General features: G+C 48.4%; 1 protein-coding gene across 4 annotated transcripts in view; it reads right to left on the reverse strand.

Annotated features, from left to right (window-relative positions):
- Window positions 1-637: 637 nt before the first annotated feature.
- LOC123345037 (zinc finger protein 665-like) overlaps window positions 638-21,301 on the reverse strand; it is a 40,724-nt gene continuing 20,060 nt past the window's right edge. For 2 of the 4 annotated variants that reach the window (XM_044981595.1, XM_044981594.1), the window contains exon 5: window positions 15,358-19,979. In XM_044981595.1, coding sequence (XP_044837530.1) covers window positions 17,794-19,979 — 2,186 coding nt within the window. In that variant the 3' untranslated portion in view covers window positions 15,358-17,793. Of the gene's footprint in view, window positions 1,063-15,357; window positions 19,980-21,301 lie in introns of those variants that run through there. The other 2 variants (XR_006572698.1, XM_044981596.1) reach the window with 2 other exon arrangements.

Genomic DNA, 21,301 nt, shown 5'->3' on the forward strand with positions numbered 1-21,301 from the left:
CTCATTCTCTCCACCTCCCAGAGCCGCCACCCCCATGGCCCTCTTCTTCCACAGCCCTGCACCCCATTCACCTCCATACACTGCTGCACTCCCATTATGTCCCTATACACCCCTGTGCCCCCCACATCCTCATGCACCTGTAGCCTTCTGCCTCCCCCTGCATCTCCATCCACCCCACATGTCCCCCACACCCCTCCTCTCTCCTTCACTGCCCCCTCTCACCCCTACCCTGCTCTCATCTTTGGCCTCTTTCCCTCCCCCTCTCCTCTCTCCTCCACCCCCAACCCCCCAACTTTTCCCTTCCAGCCCACTCTCCTCCATTCCCGACTGAGTGATTTAGGCAGCCCCTGGAAAAGTGTCTGAAAAAGTGTCTCTGTGTAGGCAAGTGTGTGCCTGTATGTGTGTAAGAGACTGTGTGTCTTTGTGTAGGGAGGTGCGTGTATTGCCATGTGTATATACCTGTGTGAATAAAATTTGCAGCCTAACTCTTTGACTTTTATTCCTTTTGCTGATGACATAAAATATGTATAGATGTTATTTATTTGATAAAAAAACCTGATGACATAAAATATGTATAGATGTTATTTATTTGATCTCTAGCTCTAGGTCTCAAGCTGGGATGTTCGGTCAAGGGAAATGTAACTGCGTATGGAATAAAAATTTTACTTTTAGTTAATCTTCATCTTTCACATAATGGACCAGATCCACAGTTGGTGTCAATGGGCATCGCTCCGTTAGAGTCAATGGGGCCAGATCCCCACCTGATGTAAATCAGCCATTTCTCCTTTGGAGTCAATGGGGCCAGATTCCCAGCTGGTGTCAATGGGCCGTAGCTTTTTTGGAGTCAATGGGGCCAGACCCCCAGAAAGTATCAATTAGCTATAGCTCCATTGGGGTCAATAGACCAGGTCCCCAGCTGGTGTGAATCGACATTTCTCCATTGGATTCATTGGTACAAGCACATTTTATAGCAGCTGAGGTTTCAGCCCAATTTTTTTTCACTTGTCTCCTCAGTTCCCAGAATTTTACCTTGTTGCTTCCTTGGCTCTGATAGCAGATTCTCTAGAGGAAAGAAAGAGTGAAAGATGTGACATCCCATTGCATGTGTGTTATCAGACCTAGGGTTTTGTTAATAAGAACATGAGAATGGCCGTACCGGGTTGGGCCAATGGTCCATCTAGCCCAGTATCCTGTCTACTGACAGTGGCCAATGCCAGGTACCCCAGAGGGACTGAGCAGAACAGGCAATGATCCAGTGATCCAGCCCCTGTTGTCTGCTGCCAGCCTCTGGCAAATAGAAGCTAGGGACACCCAGAGCATGAGGTTGCATCCCTGCCTATCCTGGCTAATAGCCTTTGATGGACCTAACCTCCATGAACTGATCTAATTATTTTTTAACCCTGTTATAGTCTTGGCCTTCACAACATCCCCTGGCAATGAGTTCCACAGGTTGACAGTGTGTTATGTGAAGAAATACTTCCTTTTGTTAGTTTGAAATCTGCTGCCTATTAATTTCATCAGGTGACCCCCTGGTTCTTGTGTTATTGGAAGGAGTAAATAACACTTCTTTACTTTCTCCACACGAGTCATGATTTTATAGACCTCAATCATATCCCCCCTAGTCGTCTCTTTTCCAATCTGAAAAGTCACAGTCTTTTTAATCTCTCCTCATATTGAAGCTGCTTCATACTCCTAATCATTTTTGTTTCCCTTCTCTGTACCTTTTCCAATTCCAATGTATCTTCTTTGAGATAGGGTGACTAGAATTGTGCACAGTAGTCAAGCATGCCATTATGATATTTGCATTATGATATTTACTAATAATTTTAATTATGAAAATTATGATGCATTATGATATTTATCCCTTTCCTAAAGGTTCCTGACGTCCTTTTAGCTTTTTTGACTGCCACTGCACATTGAGTGGATGTTTTCAGAGAACTATCCACAATGACGCCAAGATCTCTCTCTTGAGTGGTAGCAGATAATTTAGACTCCCATCATTGTATATGTATAGTTGGGCTTATGTTTTCCAATGTGCATTACTTTGCATTTATCAACACTGAATTTCATCTGCCATTTTGTTGCCCAGTCACTCAGTTTTGTGAGATCCCTTTGTAGCTCTTTGCAGTCTGCTGTGGACTTAACTATCTTGATTAATTTTGTATCATCTGCAAATTTTGCCACGTCGCTGTTTAATTCTTTTTCCAGATCATTTATGAATATGATGAACAGTACTGGTCGCAGTACAGACCCCTGGGGGACACCACTACTTACCTCTCTTCATTCTGAAAACTGACCATTTATTCCTACCTGTTGTTTCCTGTCTTTTAACCAGTTGTTGATCCAGGAGAGGACCTTCCCTCTTACCTCATGACAGTTTACTTTGCTTAAGAGCCATTGGTGAGGGACCTTGTCAAAGGCTTTCTGCAAGTCTAAGTACACTATATCTGCTGGATCACCCTTGTCCACATGCTTGTTGACCCCCTCAAAGAATTCTACTAGACTGGCGAGGCACAATTTCCCCAACAAATCGTGTTCATCTATGTGTCTGATAATTCTGTTCTTCACTATAGTGTCAACAAATTTGCCTGGTACTGAGGTTAGGCTTCCTGGCCTGTAATTGCCAGGATTGCCTCTGAAGCCTTTTAAAAAAAATATGTTAATAAGCTATCTTTCATTCATTCACAGAAGCAGATTTAAATGATAGGTTACATACCACAGTTAGTAGTTCTGCAATTTCACATTTGCGTTCCTTCAGAACTCTTGGATGAATACCATCTGGTCCTGGTGACTTATTATTGTTTAATTTATCAATTAAATATAAAAAATAAAATAATACAATAATAATAATAAACAATAATATCTCTTTTCCTTTCATTCCTGAGAAAGAAAGGACTGAGTTTTATAGATTTATAGAGTCCAAGACCAAAAGGGACCATTGTGATCATTTAGTTTGATCTCCTCTATAACACAGCCATAGAAACTTAATCAGTGAGTCCCACACCTAGCCCATAGCTTGTGATTGAGCTAAAGCATATCTTTTGGAAAGAGACCTCCAACCTAAATTCATGATGGGATTTTAAAAATTTGCCCAGCTTCCTTAGAAATCCCAGGCTTCAAATGAATCCAAATTGGATGTCTTTCTAAGGCCTTGTCTACACACAAATATTGTACTACCTAAACTGCACTCGCATAGTGAAAGTGACACACCACTCCTCTAGTGTGGAAACAGTTAAATCAATAGTTTATTCTTGTATTTGACGAGGATAAAGCAGTACTCATCTAACTGTGTCTACACTAGGGGTTGAGATGATATAACTAGAAAAATCATACTCCTAACTGAAATAGTTAAACCCATACAAAACCTGTGTGATCAGCCCTAAGAAATACAATAAAGAGCGCCAGAGTCCGATCTTTCTAAAGTGTCTAGTTTGCAACTGGTAAGTTTCCAGAGCTTGCCAAAGATTATTAGTTTGGTGTCACCTTTAACCATCAATTTTTTTCTGCTGACTGGGAAAGACATGTATGGAGAGACTGCAGCTCTCCACTGGTTGCAGTTTGTTTGGGGAATTGTTTTACTTATAAAAAAGCAGCATTCTGGGTGATTTAGGTTGGAGTAGATTGGAGAGCAACAACACATGCTCTGTTGCCAGTGTTTCATTGTTCCTTATGTAGGAAAAAAAGAAGTTTGTTAGAATAAGCAAAAATGTATTTATGGGTGACAGGGGATGGATCATTTGATGATTGCCCTGTTCTGTTAATTCCCTCTGGGGCATCTGGCATTGGCCACTGTCGGAAGACAGGACATTGGGCTAGGTAGACCTTTGGTCTGACCCAGTATGGCCATTCTTATGTTCTCAACCATGAAAACTTAAAAAAATTTCAAACGCCTTCCATTTCCAAAGCAGATTCATTTTTTCCCTGAAGTTTTCCGTAGATTTTGTTTTCACTCAAATGTTGTTCTTTTCCAACACTAGTCAATCACAGAAACTGAAAATATTTCCATTTTGGGAATAATCCAACAACCGATGTGACCGAAACTGGCAATCTGAAAACCAGAAATGGCTGTGGATAGTCAAAGAATAGCCAGAGTTATGCCAGCTGGTGCTACCAGCCATTTTTGGAAGGGATATTGAACCTCTTGCTCCAGAGTTTGGGCCGATCTTTAGCTATTAGAGACCAGGATGAGATCTAAATCGGGGGGCAAATTATCCCACGTCTACCACTGTGGAGTTCTTACACTTTCCTCTGAAGCAGCTGCTGCTGGTCATTATCAGAGATGGGATATGGGGCTAAATGGGTTGCGGTTCTGATCCAGTCTGGTGCCAGATACCTATGTTTCTATGCCAAACAAATCCTCCGCCCATCCAGAAAGGGGGGGAAAAGTCAAGGAAATCTTAGTGGGTTTTGCCAAAACATAATTCCTTTTTTTGGGGGGGGGGGGAATCATAGAATCATAGAACTTAAGATCAGAAGGGACCGTTATGATCATCTAGTCTGACCTCCCACAAAATGCAGGCCACAAAAGCTGACCCACCCACTCCTGAAACAATTCTCTCCCTTGACTCAGCTGTTGAAGTCCCCAAATCCTGGTTTAAAGACTTCAAGTAGCAGGTAATCCTCCAGCAAGCGACCCCTGCCCCATGCTGCGGAGGAAGGCGAAAAACCTCCAGGGCCACTGCCAATCTACCCTGGAGGAAAATTCCTTCCCGACCCCAAATATGGTGATCAGCTGAACCCCGAGCATGCGGGCAAGACTCTCCAGCCAGACACTCAGGAAAAAGACTTTCAATATCCCAACATTGACTCTCGGTACTAATTACCAGTGGCAGCACGTTATTGACCTATTGACTAAATAGTGTTCTCCTATCAAACCATTCCCTCCATAAACTTATCAAGCTTAATCTTAAAGCCAGAGAGGTCCTTCGCCCCCACTGTTTCCCTCGGTAGGCTGTTCCAGAATTTCACTCCCCTGATGGTTAGAAACCTTCGTCTAATTTCAATCCTAAACTTCCCGACTGCCAATTTATATCCATTTATATCCAAATGCAGCCTTTCCCCCCCAAATTTTTGAATACAAACTTTCAACCACCTCGTCTTGCCAATTTTTCTCACAAGTGTCATGACACTTGGTGTTTTCTTAAGCCCCTTTCCCATTCACCTCCTCCCTGAACTTCAGGTGTCAGGTGAGAAGCTTTAGGAAAGTAGTTTGTTTCATGCTGTACAGGGGCAGAAAAAAGTTTCACAGCACAACTGTTACAGGCTCACAACCTGGAAGATAAATAAACAGAACCCAACATTAATTATTTTGAAAATTTCTTGATCTCTAAGCCAATGTCATGATTTTTGGGGGAGCTGGCTCATGACTTTTGACTGCTTGGGGTTAGCAGTATTGCAGCTCTGCTACTGATATGTACATAGGCCTGGCTCACCCCTTCCAATGGAAATTGCAATAGGAGCAGGTGGCTTTCCTTGCAGAGTTGTCCTCTAAGCATTCTGTTGGAGGACACAGCCAAGAACTCTTTGATGGTGCCAATCTTCAAAGAAATTCTGTATGGACACGAGAGTGACTCTGAATCCATTCAAGGGTTTCGTCAAGGAAGCTATGACCTTGATTCCGTCGCAAAAGGCCAGTGATATGTCATTTAATATTAGGACTGGCCCCAAACTCCAAATTAACCTTAACCGAGAATTTCACATGCAACGAAAAACTTTTCTTTGGTTTGAAATTTGTTGTGAAGCTTTTTAAAAAAAAAATGGGAAAAACATGGAAACAAAATGAATGCTTTGGGTTTGTCTCAAATTTTTCTGTTTATAATAATCCACACACACACAAATACAAACAAAACAAAACTTGTTTACTTTGTTTCACATTGAAAAGGTTTGGTGCTGCTTTCAATTTGCAGAACAGGCTTATTCCTGGTTTACACCAGGGTGAGAGAGGAATTGGCCCCAGTGACATTACTCCTGCTTTACACCAGGGCGAGTGAGAAGAGAATGGGGCCCAGTGATTCCAGTGGGGTTACTCCTGATTTACATCAGGGTGAGGGGAGGGGAATAAGCCCCAGTGACTCCAGTGGGGTTACTCCTGATTTACACCAGGGGGAGGGGAGGGGAATAAGCCCCAGTGATTCCAGTGGGGTTACTCCTGATTTACACCAGGGTGAGGAGGAGTGGTTACTCCTGATTTACACCAGGGGAAGGGGAGGAGAATAAGCCCCAGTGACTCCAGTGGGGTTACTCCTGGTTTACATGAGGGTGAGGGGAAGGGAATAAGCCCCAGTGATTCCAGTGGGGTTACTCCTGATTTACACCAGGGTGAGGGGAGGGGAATAAGCCCCAGTGACTCCGGTGGGGTTACTCCTGGTTTACATGAGGGTGAGCAGGAGAGGAATTGGCCCTCATGACTCCAATGGGATTACTCCTGATTTATACCAGATGAGTGAGGGGGAATTGGCCCTGTTGTAATGGGAGTTACTCCTGATTTACACCACGGTTAATTAGAGGGGAGTTGGTCCCTACATCTGCACACAGATACTGCGTCTGCCAGGCTGAGCTGCCCAACTCTGTGAAAGACAATGCTTTAGCTGCGGCCTAGTTACCCAGGTAGGGTTGGGCCCGCTGGAGAGCAGGTTAAATGACCCATTGGAAGTGCGACACTGCAGGATCATGCCCTACGACTCCACCCCCCTGGCTGGGGACCACGGTGAGAGCCCTGTGATCCCTGCAGCTGACATTTATGGGGGCTTGATCCTCCTTGGAGAATAGCTTCAACCCCTCTCTGTATCTATCTCACACACTCTTCCCTTGGGCTTTTCTGCTGCTGGCTACTCACTAGCTCCAGCATCCTCGCCAGCTGCCTGTCGGGCCTCAGCTGTCTATGCTGGGTGGTTTCACCACACTGGGGACATTTGTCTCCCACTCCTCCCAGCACTGGCTGATGCAGGAGCAGCCAAGGATGTGGCCACACTGTCTAAAATGACCGGATCTTGGAAATACTCCAGACAGACGGCGCATGTAGCCTCATCTTGGAGACAACCTGACTGGCCCACAGCAGCATCACTCCCTTCCTAAGGGCAGCACGCAGCTGATGTTCAATTTCTTACTCGGAGGCGGGTGGGGGGGGGGGAGTCGGCACATGCTCTAAGCCAGTGGCTCTCAACCTTTCCAGACAACTGGCCCCCCTTTCAGGAGGCTGATTTGTCTTGTGTTCCCCTAAGGTTCACCTCACTTAAAAACTTCAGCTTTGGCCCCGGGTGGTGGGGTTCGGTCTTTGGCTTGTTGCCCTGGGCCCCAGCGAGTGTAATGCTGGCCTGGGCGAACCCATTACACAAACTCGCTGACAGTTTGAGAACCGCTGATCTAGTACATAGAACAGTGTAAACAAATCATTGTCTGGATGAAATGTTAGTTTGTACTCACTTCGCTAGTGCTTTTCAGGTAGCCTGCTGTAAAACTAGGCAAATATCTAGATGAGCTGATGTACCCCTGGAACACCTCCTGGGTTCTTTCTCTGGCTCTGGGAGGGGAGCGGGATCAAGTGGGTTGAGGGGGGGCTGGGAGCTAGGACTCCTGGAATCTATCCCTGGCTCGGAGAGAGGAGTGGGGTCTAGTGGGATAGAGGTGGGGGGCTGGGAATCAGGACTCCTGGGTTGTGTTCCCGGCTCTGGGGGAGGGGAATGGCATCTAGTGGGTTAGAGCAGGAGGGGCTGGGAGCCAGGACTCCTGGGTTCTATCGGTGGGATAGGTGGGGGGGGGGGAAGGAATGTGAGCTAGTTAATAAAAGTGGGGGAAGGAGATGAAGAAGCCTGGGTTTCTCTATCACTGAGTATCACCTAGACCCTTATTTTCAATAGCCAGAGAGCGGCTCTCATTGCACCAGCGAGCTCCCCAGTACATTGCTATAGTCACACCAGTGCAAATGCCCCTAGGGTAGCCAAGCCCAAATAGAGCAGGTACTGGCTTAGCTTCTCCAGGGTCCAAGGACGTCTCCTTTAGCTCTGCTCTCTTCTTTGGCACGTGGCAACAAGGGGCTTCAATAAAGCTGCCTCCACAAGGTTGGGGACAAACAGATAAAAAGGTCAAGTTTATTTATTTACAGGCTCTAACACTACCGCTTGGGCTATTTACAGAGGATACAAAAGCAGAGCAAAATGGAAACAGGCTCAGAAAACAAACAGCAACACTCATAAAAACACTCCAAAGGGCCGACACGTAAGTAAAATACAGGACTATCAAAATGAAACTCGTTTGCTTCTATAACCATCAACCAGCTCCGCATCTAGGATCCTAGTCCTGGAGATAGGTTGTTCCCAGGTAAATACACAACCCGGCCTGCCTCTGCTGTCCAGGAGGGGCACATGAGAGCATTTAGGGTGAATACTGAGACCATGTCGACATGGGAGAGATTTCCTGGCATGGCTATTCCACTCTGGTCTAGTTTAGCTATTCCATCCTAACTCCCCCAGGTGGAATGATTTCAGAATAATTACATGGAGTGCTGACTCCAGAGTAAAGTCACTTTTTATTTCCCAATAGTGTGTCCACACTGGAAAGTTATTCTAGAAAAGCTATTGTACAATAGTTATAGCACTACAGCTATGCTGGTCATTTCCCCTCCCCCATAGACAAACCCTCTGCTGGGCCAGTCCTTCAGCCTTCAGCAAAGATGCTGCCCAGACAAACCATTAAGTGCAGTATTGCTCTCAAGAGCAGCTTTTCAGGGAGCAAGGATGGCCCAGTGGTTAGATCACTGACTTGGGACTCCCCAGCTCTTGGTTCAGGTCCCTTCTCTACCACCGCCTTTCTGCATGATCTTGGGAAAATCACTTAGGCCTGGGCTATGCTACCAATTTTTCCAGCAAAGCTTTGTCAGTTGGGAGAGAAACAAAATCATGTTCCCAGAGCTGTGCCTGCAAAACCCCCACGTAGCCACAGCTTACCCTGGCCAATGAGCCCTTTTGTTGGCATAGCATATGTCATTCGGGGAAGTGGTTTAACTATACCAGGAAAACAGCTGCGTCTCCACGGGGTGGTGGGGGACTCAGCCGGGATACTAGAGTGATGTATGTAGTGTGGTCTGTGCCCTAGCGTCTCTGTGCCTCTGTTCTCCATCTGTAACATGGGCATGTTAGCATTTACCTACCTCACAGGGGCGTGTGAGATGCTACAATGACAAAAGGATTAGACAGAGTTTAAACAGGCCTCTTCTTACTGCATCATCCTATTCCCCATGTATGTCTTTACTTTTTCCCCACTTTATACTCCTGATAACATGACGAAGGGATATAGCGATTTACAGGCTCAAAGTGCAGGGCAGATGTTATGCAATTCACCCTCACAGCCCCAATGCAAGGTGAGTGGGTAGCACTGTTATCCCCCCATGTTACAGATGGGGAAACTGAGGCACAAGAAGGCAACAATGACTAACCCCACCTGAGACAGAGATTTCCAGCAGAGTGAGGATTGGAAACTAGGGCTTCCCCAGGCTCAGCCCTGTGCTCAGTCCCCTCCAGCCCAGCCCAGCCCAGCCCTCTCCCATACTTCTCATCTGGCTTGTGCGTCATCTCCAGAGCTGAGTGCAGTTGCAGACTCACTGTCAGTGTTGACGATACAAAAAGAGCCCAGCTCCACACTCAGTTCCCAAGCTGAGTTTGCGGGGCTGGCATTTAAAAGCAGGATCTTTCGACTTCTCCATTGAGGAGTCACTGTGAGACAACAAACCCAATACAATTTTGCAGTCACTTCCCCAAGTTAGAACCGCACTTCAGCTGCCTCTTTGTTCCCCTCGAGAGAATGGGCATAGTGCATTTCTTTGGCAGTGCACGTGGCCAGAAAACTTTGTCACCCGCCTATCCATTTTCATCCCTCCGTTTTTGTTTCCATGGCCCCACTGGCTTAGATTTCCTATGGCCCCAGGACATATTTACAGCACTGCCAATCCCAAGATGTCAAAAAATCAAGAGCCAAGCTCCAAAAATCATCAGACTGATTTAAAAAATCAAGAGGTTCTGTTTAAAAAAATAATCAATTTAGGGATTTTTATTTTGCTTTCGGTTCACATTCGGGTCCAATTTTCAAGTTTTTCTCTTCAACCACAAAGGCTAGAAACTGTTTTAAATGAAAGTTCAGATTCACCCCTAATCACATGCCTCCAGGAGCTGGGGCTTAAAGGAAAACATCAAATGTCACAAGACTCATACTAAACTTGTGAGAGTTGGCAACCCTATGTTTAGTATCATTCAGCCCCATTTTCACAGCAACTCATCGGTGTGCAAAGTCATTGTATTATCTTGGAATAGCAATGCTACAAGGACCCTGACACCAGCTCTGCTGAAAAGGTTTAACTAGGGAATAGGGCTTTTTGGTCTTGACACGGTATTTCAGTAATGCTGCCTACAGAGGTGTCACAATCTCTGCCATTCACTTTAGTGAGTTAAAACCTGCTCATGCCCTAGAAATGGAGGAATTGCCACACTGGATTAGGCTCCACATAGTCCCGTACCCAGTCTCTCACAGTGACCAATGTCAGCAGCTTTAGATGAAGGTGCATTTATACAATTCCCTTCCCCAGGGGGAATTTTGTTCCTTACCTCCATCAGCCAGTGACTGGTTCGTGCCCGGTAGCAGGAGCGTTATAACATGCCCACATTTTTTGCCTTGGTCGTGGAATGGCAGAGCTTGTTACCTGCAGCAGGCCTGACTTTTCTGAAGTGACTATTGATTTTGGTTGCCTCCATTTTTGGAAGCATGACTTGAGACCCTTTCTGGGGACTGCTTTTCAGAGAGTGGGGGCTCAGCACCTTTCTGAAAACCAGGCCACTTTCAAAGGCGTCTTAAGCCACTTTGGAAAATGTAGCCCATTCAAGACTAAAGTTTTTATGAAACACTTACTACTCAGCCCATTGCCACAGTAATACCAATGGGAATGAGTTCCACAGGTTAATTACACACTGGGTGCAAGTACTTTTTTTCTTTTATCATCTTTATATAGGTGGCTTTTAAATTCCACCATGTGCTCCCTATAGTGGTTGTGTTATGGGAATGGCATGAAGGGGAGCACCCACTGTACTGTTTATTCTCTCCATCATGCCACCTCCCCTCTACACTAAGTCCTGACCTTTATAAATCTATCCAAGACCCTGATATTCTTCTTTGCTCTTCTGCATCACATCTCTATTTGTGCTGTATCCTTTCTCCTGTGCGTAGAAGACAGTTGGCTGCAGTACCCAAGATGAGGGGTGTGTTGACCCTTTAGGGAGTGGCCTTAGAGGCTGGCATTTTCAAAGGCAAGTGGCGTTGACCGAGCTTCCTAGTCTTCCCATTAATTTCAGCAAGAGCAGACTCAGGGAATCATTTCAGAAACCACCCCCATTATGTTTCCAGTGATACTCTCAGTACAGCCTTCTGTCTCCTTCGGCTGGATGCGGTTCAACGCATGCTGTTCTGTGTCAGGTGCTCCCAATGGTACTGCAGCAGTAACCCCCCTGCTCCCAAAAAGCTTTCTTCATAGTGTACCAGTCTTTGGTACACCCCACCCTAACAGGCTCACCACTTTAGCACCCCCACCGTGCCCACTTTAGCACCCCAGCAACAGGTCTGCTGCTCTAGGTAGCAGCCTCGTAGACAGAGTTGGTTCATGGTTTGGGCATACCTCACACCTCTAGCTGCAGACAAATGTATTCCCATTCAGACCTGGTGCCTCTTTGTTGCCCATCCTTTGAAATGTCACTGGAGCATTTATCATTCCAAAGGGAAGCACCAGCAGGCAAACTGGCCGGCGTTTCCAAGGGTTGACTGTGCCACGAAGCCCTTGGCAGATACGGTACCAATCTACCATCCCATCGGCCTTTCCGATTGGTTCAGCTTTCAGACTCTCAGATCCCTGTGACATGCCCTCAAACTGTCCACGAAGAGATACATCTCACAGTTTTTCTAGGGAGACGCCTCTGACGGCTTCTCAGAGTCACTGGCATGGAAACCCTGCATACAATTTGTACCAGCCCCTTTACTGAGCAGGCAGAAGCATCTGCACTATGCTTCCATCACCAGCAGAACAGCGCTCATTGTAGCACAAGAGCTTGTTCTAGCATCAGCCTTATGCGCTTCCCCAGAAACAGTGGTGACAGGTGAAAAACTCCTGTTTCTTCTTTCAATTTGCACCATTCACAAACTTTCTAGAAGGCACATAACAACCCCACCCCAGATCAGGCATCCTTCAGCAGTGTGTTTACAGAATAACTGTTTAAAGCTGTGGAGGTTATTCTTCATCTTTCACCATCACCCTCAGGTGAAAGACCAACAGCTGCTGTAACAGTCTCTATGCTCATGACTGCGACAGCCCTGTGGCTCTTCCTGACAATGCCATCCCTTGAGATCTTGCTCCTTGTCAATGTAACATTCCTCCTGGAACTTCTCTGGTTCTTGCGGGTTCACTCCATGTGTAACATTTCGAGTTCCAGCTGCAATACCACACACTGGTCTCCCACCAAAAAATACCCCATCCTTATTGCTGAACAAGATCATGAGTCTGAATCTTTTGGTCTTCTAGTTCACAAATGAGGTTGAGTCTCAGGTTGCACAAAGGCCTCTGTTATGTAGGCTATACCTCTCCTGATGCAGTTCCTTCTTGATATCCCATGTCTTTCCACCTGTCTTTCTATTTAACAGGTCTAAGTATCTGTCTTCAAAGCATCCTGTCATCGTGGAACCTAAGGTGCTAGCACAAAATTAAAGGCTGCAAATAATTTAACATCTAAGTTTAATGTTTGTCACTTAATCAGGTTAATTGATTTTATGGTTCCTCACAGTATGCATGAAATCAAACTTCAAACCAAAAACAACAAAGGTTTTCTTCTGTCACTTCAAGTGTCTATTTCTTTAAGAACAAGGAACCTCCTGGACCAAGTAACTCTGAATATTCAAACGGAACTCTGGATCAGCTGGCACTTGCATTCCGGTTCCAAGTTTCCCATTCTGATGATGCAAAACCCATTCATAGACTTCATGGGAAGATTGTTTTTTTCACTGGGCTGTGGGGTGTTTATACTCTGAAGCGCCAAGCCCCACTCTGTCAGAAACAGACGCTCCAAGCCAAAACCCAAATTTGAAAGTGCTTGGGGATTCCAAATCTCATTTTCCTTTTCTTTCATGACCCAAGAAAAAGCTAGGATCATTCCAAAACACAAGAGTCCAAATGAAGCCTGGTTCTTTAGTCAGCTGTACAGTACAGTTTTCTGGGTCTTTTTATGGGAGGGTTAAAAACATATTTTTAAGCCCAAATTGTTAGACCTCGGTGCCTAAACTTTTAGATATTAGACAGATGTTTAATGCACTACTGGAAGGCACTCAGATGCTACGGTGATGAAAGTGGTATAAAAAACACTCGGATAGAATAGTATCAGAGGGGTAGCCGTGTTAGTCTGTATCCACAAAAACAACGAGGAGTCCGGTGGCACCTTAAAGACTACCAGATTTATTTGGGCATAAGATTTTGTGGGTAAAAAACCCACTTTACTAGAATAGAATTCTCAGTTGGAGTTTTTCACTGCCTTCAGGTCAATGACACATTGACGCATCTAAATGAAATCTGCCTTGTTCTCAGGGGCACTGGGCAGCCATAAAGACTATCTGTGTCAAGGAGAAGCAGCAGTATTTCATTTATTACTATCAGGGGTGTAATACTTGGAGCCCCAGTCATGGGCCAGGAACACAGCAGCTCTGAAAAATTAGGCCACTCATTTAGGCTGGAGTTTTCCAAAGATGTAATGATGTATGCAGTGTTGTTGTAGCCGTGTCGGTCCCAGGATGTTAGAAAGACAAGGTGGGTGAGGTAATATCTTTTATTGGACAAACTTCTGCTGGGGAGAGAGACAAGCTTTCGAGCCACATGGAGCTCTCCTTCAGATGTGTGAAAGGTACTCAGGGAAAGTCTACACTTAAAACTCTGCATCGGCACAGCAGTAGTGCGTCAATGAAGACGTTCTACTCTGACAAGAGAGAACTCTCTCAGTGGCACAGTTAATCCACGACGCCAACATAGCACTGTCTACACTGGCACTTAGGTTAGTGTAACACCACTTGGGGTGTGAGCGATGTAGTTATACCGAAGTAATTCTGTGGTGTAGACCAGGGCTCAGAGTGTCACAGCTAAATACAAGATCGAACAGATAGTTCAGCATAAGTAATAAGCCCTTATTCTAAGGGACCATTCAAGGCAGAGTGTAGCTAACACCCTTGTAGTCACAGAACAAAAAGGGGGTTAGTGGGTTACATAAATATAATAAGTCATAAATCCAGTGTCTTTATTAAGACCATGATTTTAAGTGTCTAGCAAAGTTATGAATTTAAACTCCCAGGCTCATGTTTTGAAGGTGTTCAGCAGGTCAGATATGGGGGGATTACTTTGTGACAAGTGTTCACACATTGGTGATAGAGTTGTTGTCTTTTATCATTTTTCTGTGTGAGTTCATTCGAGAACAAAGTGATTGTCTGGCCAGTACAACTATGTCGCTTAGGGGTGTGGATCATTCACACCCGAGTGATGTAGTTGATATCAAGTAATTCTGCAGTGTAGACCCGGTCTAAGTTTCTCAGATCTGAAGACGGGCTCTATGTAGTTTATAAGCATGTCTCTCTGACCAACAGAAGTTGGTCCAATAAAAGATATTACTTCCCCCACCTTGGCTCTCTAATGATTTAATAAGTTAATCTGCATGCTTGCAACCACTTTGCATGTCATCATAAACTGCAGCTTCTGGCGAACAGAATCTTGGGGATCATTAAAAAAGGGATAGATAATAAGACAGAAAATATCATATTGCCGCTATATAAATACATGATACGCCCACATCTTGAATACTGCGTGCAGATGTGGTCGCCTCATCTCAAAAAAGATATATTGGAAATGGAAAAGATTCAGAAAAATGATTAGGGGTATGGAACGGCTGCCATACAAGGAGAGATTAATAAAACTGGGACTTTTCAGCTTGGAAAAGAGACGACTAAGGGGGGATATGATAGAGGTCTATAAAATCATGACTGATGTAGAGAAAGTAAATAAGGAAGTGTTATTTACTCCTTCTCATAACACAAGAACTAGGGGTCACCAAATGAAATAAATAGGCAGCAGGTTTAAAACAAACAAAAGGAAGTATTTTTTCACACAACGCACAGTCAACCTGTGGAACTCTTTGCCAGAGGATGTTGTGAAGGCCAAGACTATAACAGGGTTCAAAAAAGAACTAAATAAATTCATGGAGGATAGGTCCATCAATGGCTATTGGCCAGGATGGACAGGGATGGTGTCCCTAGCCTCTGTTTACCAGAAGCTGGGAATGGGCAACCAGGGGATGGATCATTTGATGATTACCTGTTCTGTTCATTCCCTCTGGGGCACCTGGCATTGGCCACTGTTGGAAGACAGGATACTGGGCTAGAGGGACCATTGGTCTGACCCAGTATGGCCATTGTTATGTTCTTATCTTCTGACACTGCTGTGCCCCCAGCAATGATGGGGCAGGACATGAGGCTACACAAACCTTGGAAAGCTGCAGGGAGATGGGTGGAGTGTGTTCTTGAGTGTGACGAGAGTGTCTCCGTGCTGTCTGAAGGGTGCTGAAAATGCTGGGGAGGATGGATGCTGCAGTGTCAGGGCTGCTGTCTGCGAGGCAGCCAGGGGATCATGTGGCTTGTACGGAATCTCCTCATATTCCATCCCTGCCAGCTGGGCCCACTGCTGCTGCCTTCTGCTTTTCCCATGCATTCCTTCCCTGCTGGGATCCAGTGCCAGGGGGCAGCGAAAGGCAAGTCAGGGAGGCGCCTTGCCTGCTCACATGTGGCAGAAAGAGGGAGCTGAAGGCAAACACTTGCGGGTGGGTGTGTGTGCATGAAATTCCAGCTGGGATGTGGGAATATGTGACAGCAGTTGCAAAATGCAAGGGTGATTTGGGATATGCTGGACACTTGGCGTTTGGATACATCAGCCTAAATATGGATTTAAGTAGCCTCAAGTATTTGCTGCTACCTGCTACCACACCGACTCTTTCATTTCTTAAATGGTCTGGGGCTGAAGGGGAATCTCTCTTTGGGTATCAAGTAGTGTGCTGGGAGAGTGGCTAAGTCCGGATCAGTCCTCCCAGACTCCCTCCTTCTTCATTACAGTACAGCAGGTGTTTAAAACACAGCATTCTCCTCTACGAGTAACAGGAAAATAGATTTTTAAAAAATATTTACAGAGTCTAAAACTATCACCAGTCTATTTACAAGGTTACAAAAATTTAAAAAAAGAAAAATCGAAACAGACTTGGAAAACAGAGTCGCAAGAGCAGTCAGAGATAGTAATTGATCCAAGATGGAAGCAGAAATACGGGACAAGCCAAATGAAATTAGTTTGAGTGATAACTGTTACCTAGCTTTTCACTGATGATCCTAACTAGAGGCAGTTGAAAAACAGGGTGGAAGGGGAGGGGAAGCAAAAAAATAAAAATAAAAATGTCAGGTCCAGTTTTCAAAATTCTAAAATTTGCCAAGAAGTTTTGAAAGTCCAGACAATGTTGGCCATGCTCTAGAGATATTCAAAAAGAAGAAGGAAAAAAAAAAAGGGCGGGGGAGATTCACAATCAATGTTGGAAAATTAATTTCTTGTCTTTTCTTTTTCATCAAAATTCAAAAGGTCAACATAATTTTTCATCAAAATGTGACAAATGTTGACCAGCTCTAACTCTAGCCTTCCCCCACCAACCTATGCTTGGTCTACAGGTACGGAGATGCCAGCCCTCCAGTAGCCCACGCAGTCAGAGGCTCGGCTTGCTAGGCAGTTGTGTCTCTGGACACTTGAACTCTGCAGGGTAGGGATTTAATTGTTCATTCCACTCACCGGAGGAGCATGGGACTTTGCTGCTGCTCTCAGCACAGGATGCTTCCAGTCTCGGCCTATCTGCCTTTCCATTCTGGCCTGGGCCTCCTAAGATTCCTTTTACAACAGCACCGTGATCCCTGTGGGGATCACACAGAGTGAAGACGGAGAGCATCAGAGATGGAGAGGGCTCAGCAACCGCCTTGCCCAGAGAGGGGCCAAAGCTGGTGACGAGCCAGGGAGGGGATCTGGTCCAGCCCTGCAGGGCTGAACGAGGATGTCGTGCGGCAGAATCGGAGGGGCCACTGGTACAGGCACTGGGGACATGGAAGGGAGAAGTGGAGGAACCAGAAGTGCCTGGGGGAAAGGCCAAAAGGATGGTAAGGAGAGAGGAGGTGGATGGCGTGAATGCCGAAGGAAGAGAAGGACTGGGGAAAGGAGAAAGACTATAGCCCCATTGCAGTATCACTAACCCCATGCCTTTGCAGGCCCCAAAACAATCAGGAAGTTGGCTTAAAAATACTAAATTCAGCATTGGGATTATTTGCCTTCTGGTGTCTGAGTCACCAGGGATCATGTTTTCCTGCCTTTCTCTACAACCAGGAGGACGAGAAACTTTCAAAGCTGAGAGTCTCATGAAAATCCCCTGACTCCAGGAACTGAGGCTTTAGGGAAAACGTCAAATATCACGAGACTCACCATGAAACTGCAAGAGACTTGGCAGTGCTGGTAGGGATGGGGGGTGGGGGGATGAGTGGGGACAATGGGAGTGTTGGAGAGAAATGCGAGATTCATGGGGTACCAGGAGGGGGAGAGTTGAGATTATGTGGTGCCAGGTGGGAGATTGGAGGGGAAGAGGCAAGATTCATGGGGAGTAAGGAGGGATGCAGGCAAGAATTAGGGGGAGCGAGGGGGAACAGAGAGGCTGCGGGGGGCGGTTAGTTTATCAGTGATGAGGCTGGGGCCCCGGACGGAGCAGGCGAGGGGAAGGAAGGGTGGGGGAAGCCACGGGATGGGAAGGACAGGGCCCAGGGCAGATCCAGCGGGTTGCTGGAGAGGGCGGGGATGGAGATGGGGGAGGGGGAGGAAGGGAAAGAGGGTAGAGCGGGGAGGGGGGCAGAGGAGGTGCCCAGCGGGGAGGAGAAGGAGGCAGAGGAGAAGGCAGAGGAGGCCTGCAGGGGGCTGCTGGTGGCAGCGGTGGAGTTCTTGGTGGTGGAGAGCAGTGAGGGCTTGTCGCCGGCGTGGGTGCGCTGGTGCCGGTTGAGGTGGGAGCTACGGCTGAAGCACTTCCCGCACTCGGGGCACTTGTAGGGTTTCTCGCCAGTGTGCACGCGCTGGTGGATGGTGAGCTCCGAGCGCTGGATGAAGCTCTTGCCGCACTCAGAGCACTGGTAGGGCTTCTCGCCCAGGTGGGTGCGCTGGTGGGTGATGAGGTTGGAGCTGACGCTGAAGCACTTCCCGCACTCAGGGCAGCGGTAGGGCTTCTCCCCGGTGTGCATGCGACGGTGGATGGTCAGGTCCGACTTCTGGATGAAGCCCTTTCCACAGTCAGGGCAGGCGTAGGGCTTCTCACCCGTGTGGATCCGCTGGTGTTTCACCAGGGCCGAGCGCTGCCCGAAGCCCTTCCCGCAGTCTGTGCACTTGAATGGCTTCTCCGCCGGTGGTGGCGGGGGCTTCCCCGCTGCCAGGCTCTTCCCGCAGTCCATGCACTGCTGGGCGCGCAGTCTGGGGTGCAGCACAGGGGGTGAGATGCCACCCAGGCTCTTCCCGCAGTCGGAGCATTTGTGGGGCTTCCCTCCAGCTGCTGCCTGGGCCTTGGGGCCAGCGCCGCAGGCCACATAGCTCTTCCCACAGTCCGTGCACTGGTGGGGCCTCTCGCTGGCATGCACCCGCTGGTGTTTGATCAGTGCCGCGCTCTGGCTGAAGCAGCGTCCACAGTCGGAGCACTTGAAGAGTTTGCCATGCTGGTGGGCGGCCAGGAAGCCCTTGAGGTGCTCAGGGCAGCGGTAGGAGGCCTGCTCAGCAGCATGGATCTTCTGGTGCCGGTCCAGGTGGGAGCTGACACTGAAACTCTTGCCGCAGTCGGGGCAGGTGTAGGGCCGCTCGCCGGTGTGGACGCGCTGGTGCCGCTCCAGGTCGGAGCGCTGGATGAAGCGCTTGCCGCAGTCGCCACACTGGAAGGGGCGCTCGCCGGTGTGGATGCGCTGGTGCTGGGTCAGGTTGGAGCTGCGGCTGAAGCGCTTGCCACAGTCACCACACTGGTAGGGCCGCTCGCCGCTATGGGTCTTGCGGTGCTTGGAGAGTGAGGCCCGCTGGGCAAAGCACTTCCCGCACTCGGGACACTGGTGGGCAGCCACTGCCTCCTCCTCCTCTTCCTCCTCAGCCTGGCAGGCCCGGTGCCGGGCTGACGGGCCGCTGCTGCAGCCCTTGCTTCCTCCGCAGGCATGGTGGCGGCGCTGTTCCCCCAGGTGGGTGCGCCGGTGCCGGTCCAGGTGGGAACTGACACTGAAGCACTTGCCACACTGGCCGCACTGGTAGGGGCGCTCGCCGGTGTGGACACGCTGGTGCCGCTCCAGGTCCGACTTCTGGATGAAGCTCTTGCCGCAGTCACCGCAGTGGAAGGGGCGCTCGCCGGTGTGGATACGCTGGTGCTGTGTCAGGTTGGAGCCGCGGCTAAAGCACTTGCCACAGTCGTCACAGCGGTAGGGCTTCTCCCCTGTGTGGATCTTCTGGTGCTTGGCCAGGATGGAGCGCTGGCGGAAGCAGCGCCCACACTCCCCGCACTGGTGCGGCTTCTCCGGCGTCTGCACCCGCTGTGCTGCCCGCCCGCAGCCGTAGTCCTTCCCGCATTCGGTGCAGACGCCTGCCCCCCGCTGCTGCTGCGACAGTGGGGGCTCTTTCCCCTTCTTGAGGCCAGTGCGGCGAGTGGCTTTGCCCTCTTGCTTCCCCAGCGCGGGGCTCTTCTGCTGCGGTGGCTGCCCTTCTGACCGGCACTGGCTCCCGCTGGCTTTACCCTGATCAGGGCCCTCGGTTTTTCCTGGCAAGGCCTCGGGTGACTCCGCCTTCTCAGAGCCTTCCTGTGGGGGAGTCTCCTCCTCATTGTCACTTGGTGCCCCGTCACCTGCTGGAGAACCCAGACACAAGTCAGTCCCTGCACTGAGGGGGAAGGGAGATCTGCCAAGGTGGGGATCAGCCCAGAGAGCTGCTGGGGAGATGGAAAAATCAGGAGCTGAATCCCACCCCTCCCCAGTGGAGAGAGAGGAGGGGACCTACTCTGCATCCACACCCCATACGAGCTCTCAAGGGGAGGGGACTACTCCCAGGTGTTGTGGGAAACTGTGAGTGATGGCTGCCAGGAGGATCCAACAGCTGCTGGAAACAATCCTGACCTGGGTGAGATGTGGCAGAACTGGTGGTGGTGGTGGGAGGGTGATGGGGGAACCATCCATTCTGCCTTTGTTTATTCTGCACCTCAGTTGTCTACAGCTGCCTGCTCACTCTCACTTAAAACCATCTCTCCCTGCCTTGAGCTGGGACGGTGCCCACCCGCTTCTCTGTGCTGTCTCCAATCCCCACTCACCTTCTCCAGGTCTGCAGGACCGCCCAACCCAGCCCCTGCCCTCATCTCGCTTCATACGACCCCATTCCCCTAGTCAGAGCTGCACGGACCCAAACCTTCCACCTTCCACAGTGGTTTAAAGCAAAGGTGGAGATTCCAGGCTAAGTAGCCTTGAAGTCGTGGTGAGAAAAGGCGCTCTGACGCGACCATGGTGGGGGGACACAGTCAAGAATGGTTGCAACAAGGTTTTGATTTCAAACTAATTCTCAAACCACTCTGAAATCCAGACGAACAGCGAGATCAGCTTGAAAACTGGCATGCCAGCTAGGGTTGCCACCTGTCTAATTGCTGGTAACTGGACTCCTGAGGTCCTGCCTCTGCCCCACCCATTCCCCACAAGGCCCCACCCTTGCTCCACCTCATCCCTCGTGGCCCCACCCCCTTCTCTGCCTCATTCCCCAAGGCCCATTCTCTCCCTCTCCCCTGTCGCTTGCTGGATCATGGCCACCTCTCACGCCAGCTAGGCTCCCTCTGCTTCGAGGCTAGGACAGGAGCTGCTGCAGCCTGACAGGGAGCTTGCCTGCAGGTAGGAGGCAGCCCCAGCTGAGCAGGAGTTGGCACAGGTTAATTATAGAATATCAGGGTTGGAAGGGACCTCAGGAGGTCATCTAATCCAACCCCCTGTTCAAAGCAGGACCAATCCCCAGATTTTTACGCCAGTTCCCCAAATGGCCCCCTCAAGGAGGGAACTCTCAACCCTGGGTTTAGCAGGCCACTGAGCTATCCTTCCCCCTATCCCTCCAGTCAGTATATCTGACCAGACACTGCCAGGTCCCTTTTTCTCGACCAGACTTTCAGCTGAAAACCAGGCACCTGACAACCCTAAT

The sequence above is a fragment of the Mauremys mutica genome, chromosome 12 (assembly GCF_020497125.1).
Source record: "Mauremys mutica isolate MM-2020 ecotype Southern chromosome 12, ASM2049712v1, whole genome shotgun sequence".
NCBI lineage: Eukaryota > Metazoa > Chordata > Testudines > Geoemydidae > Mauremys > Mauremys mutica.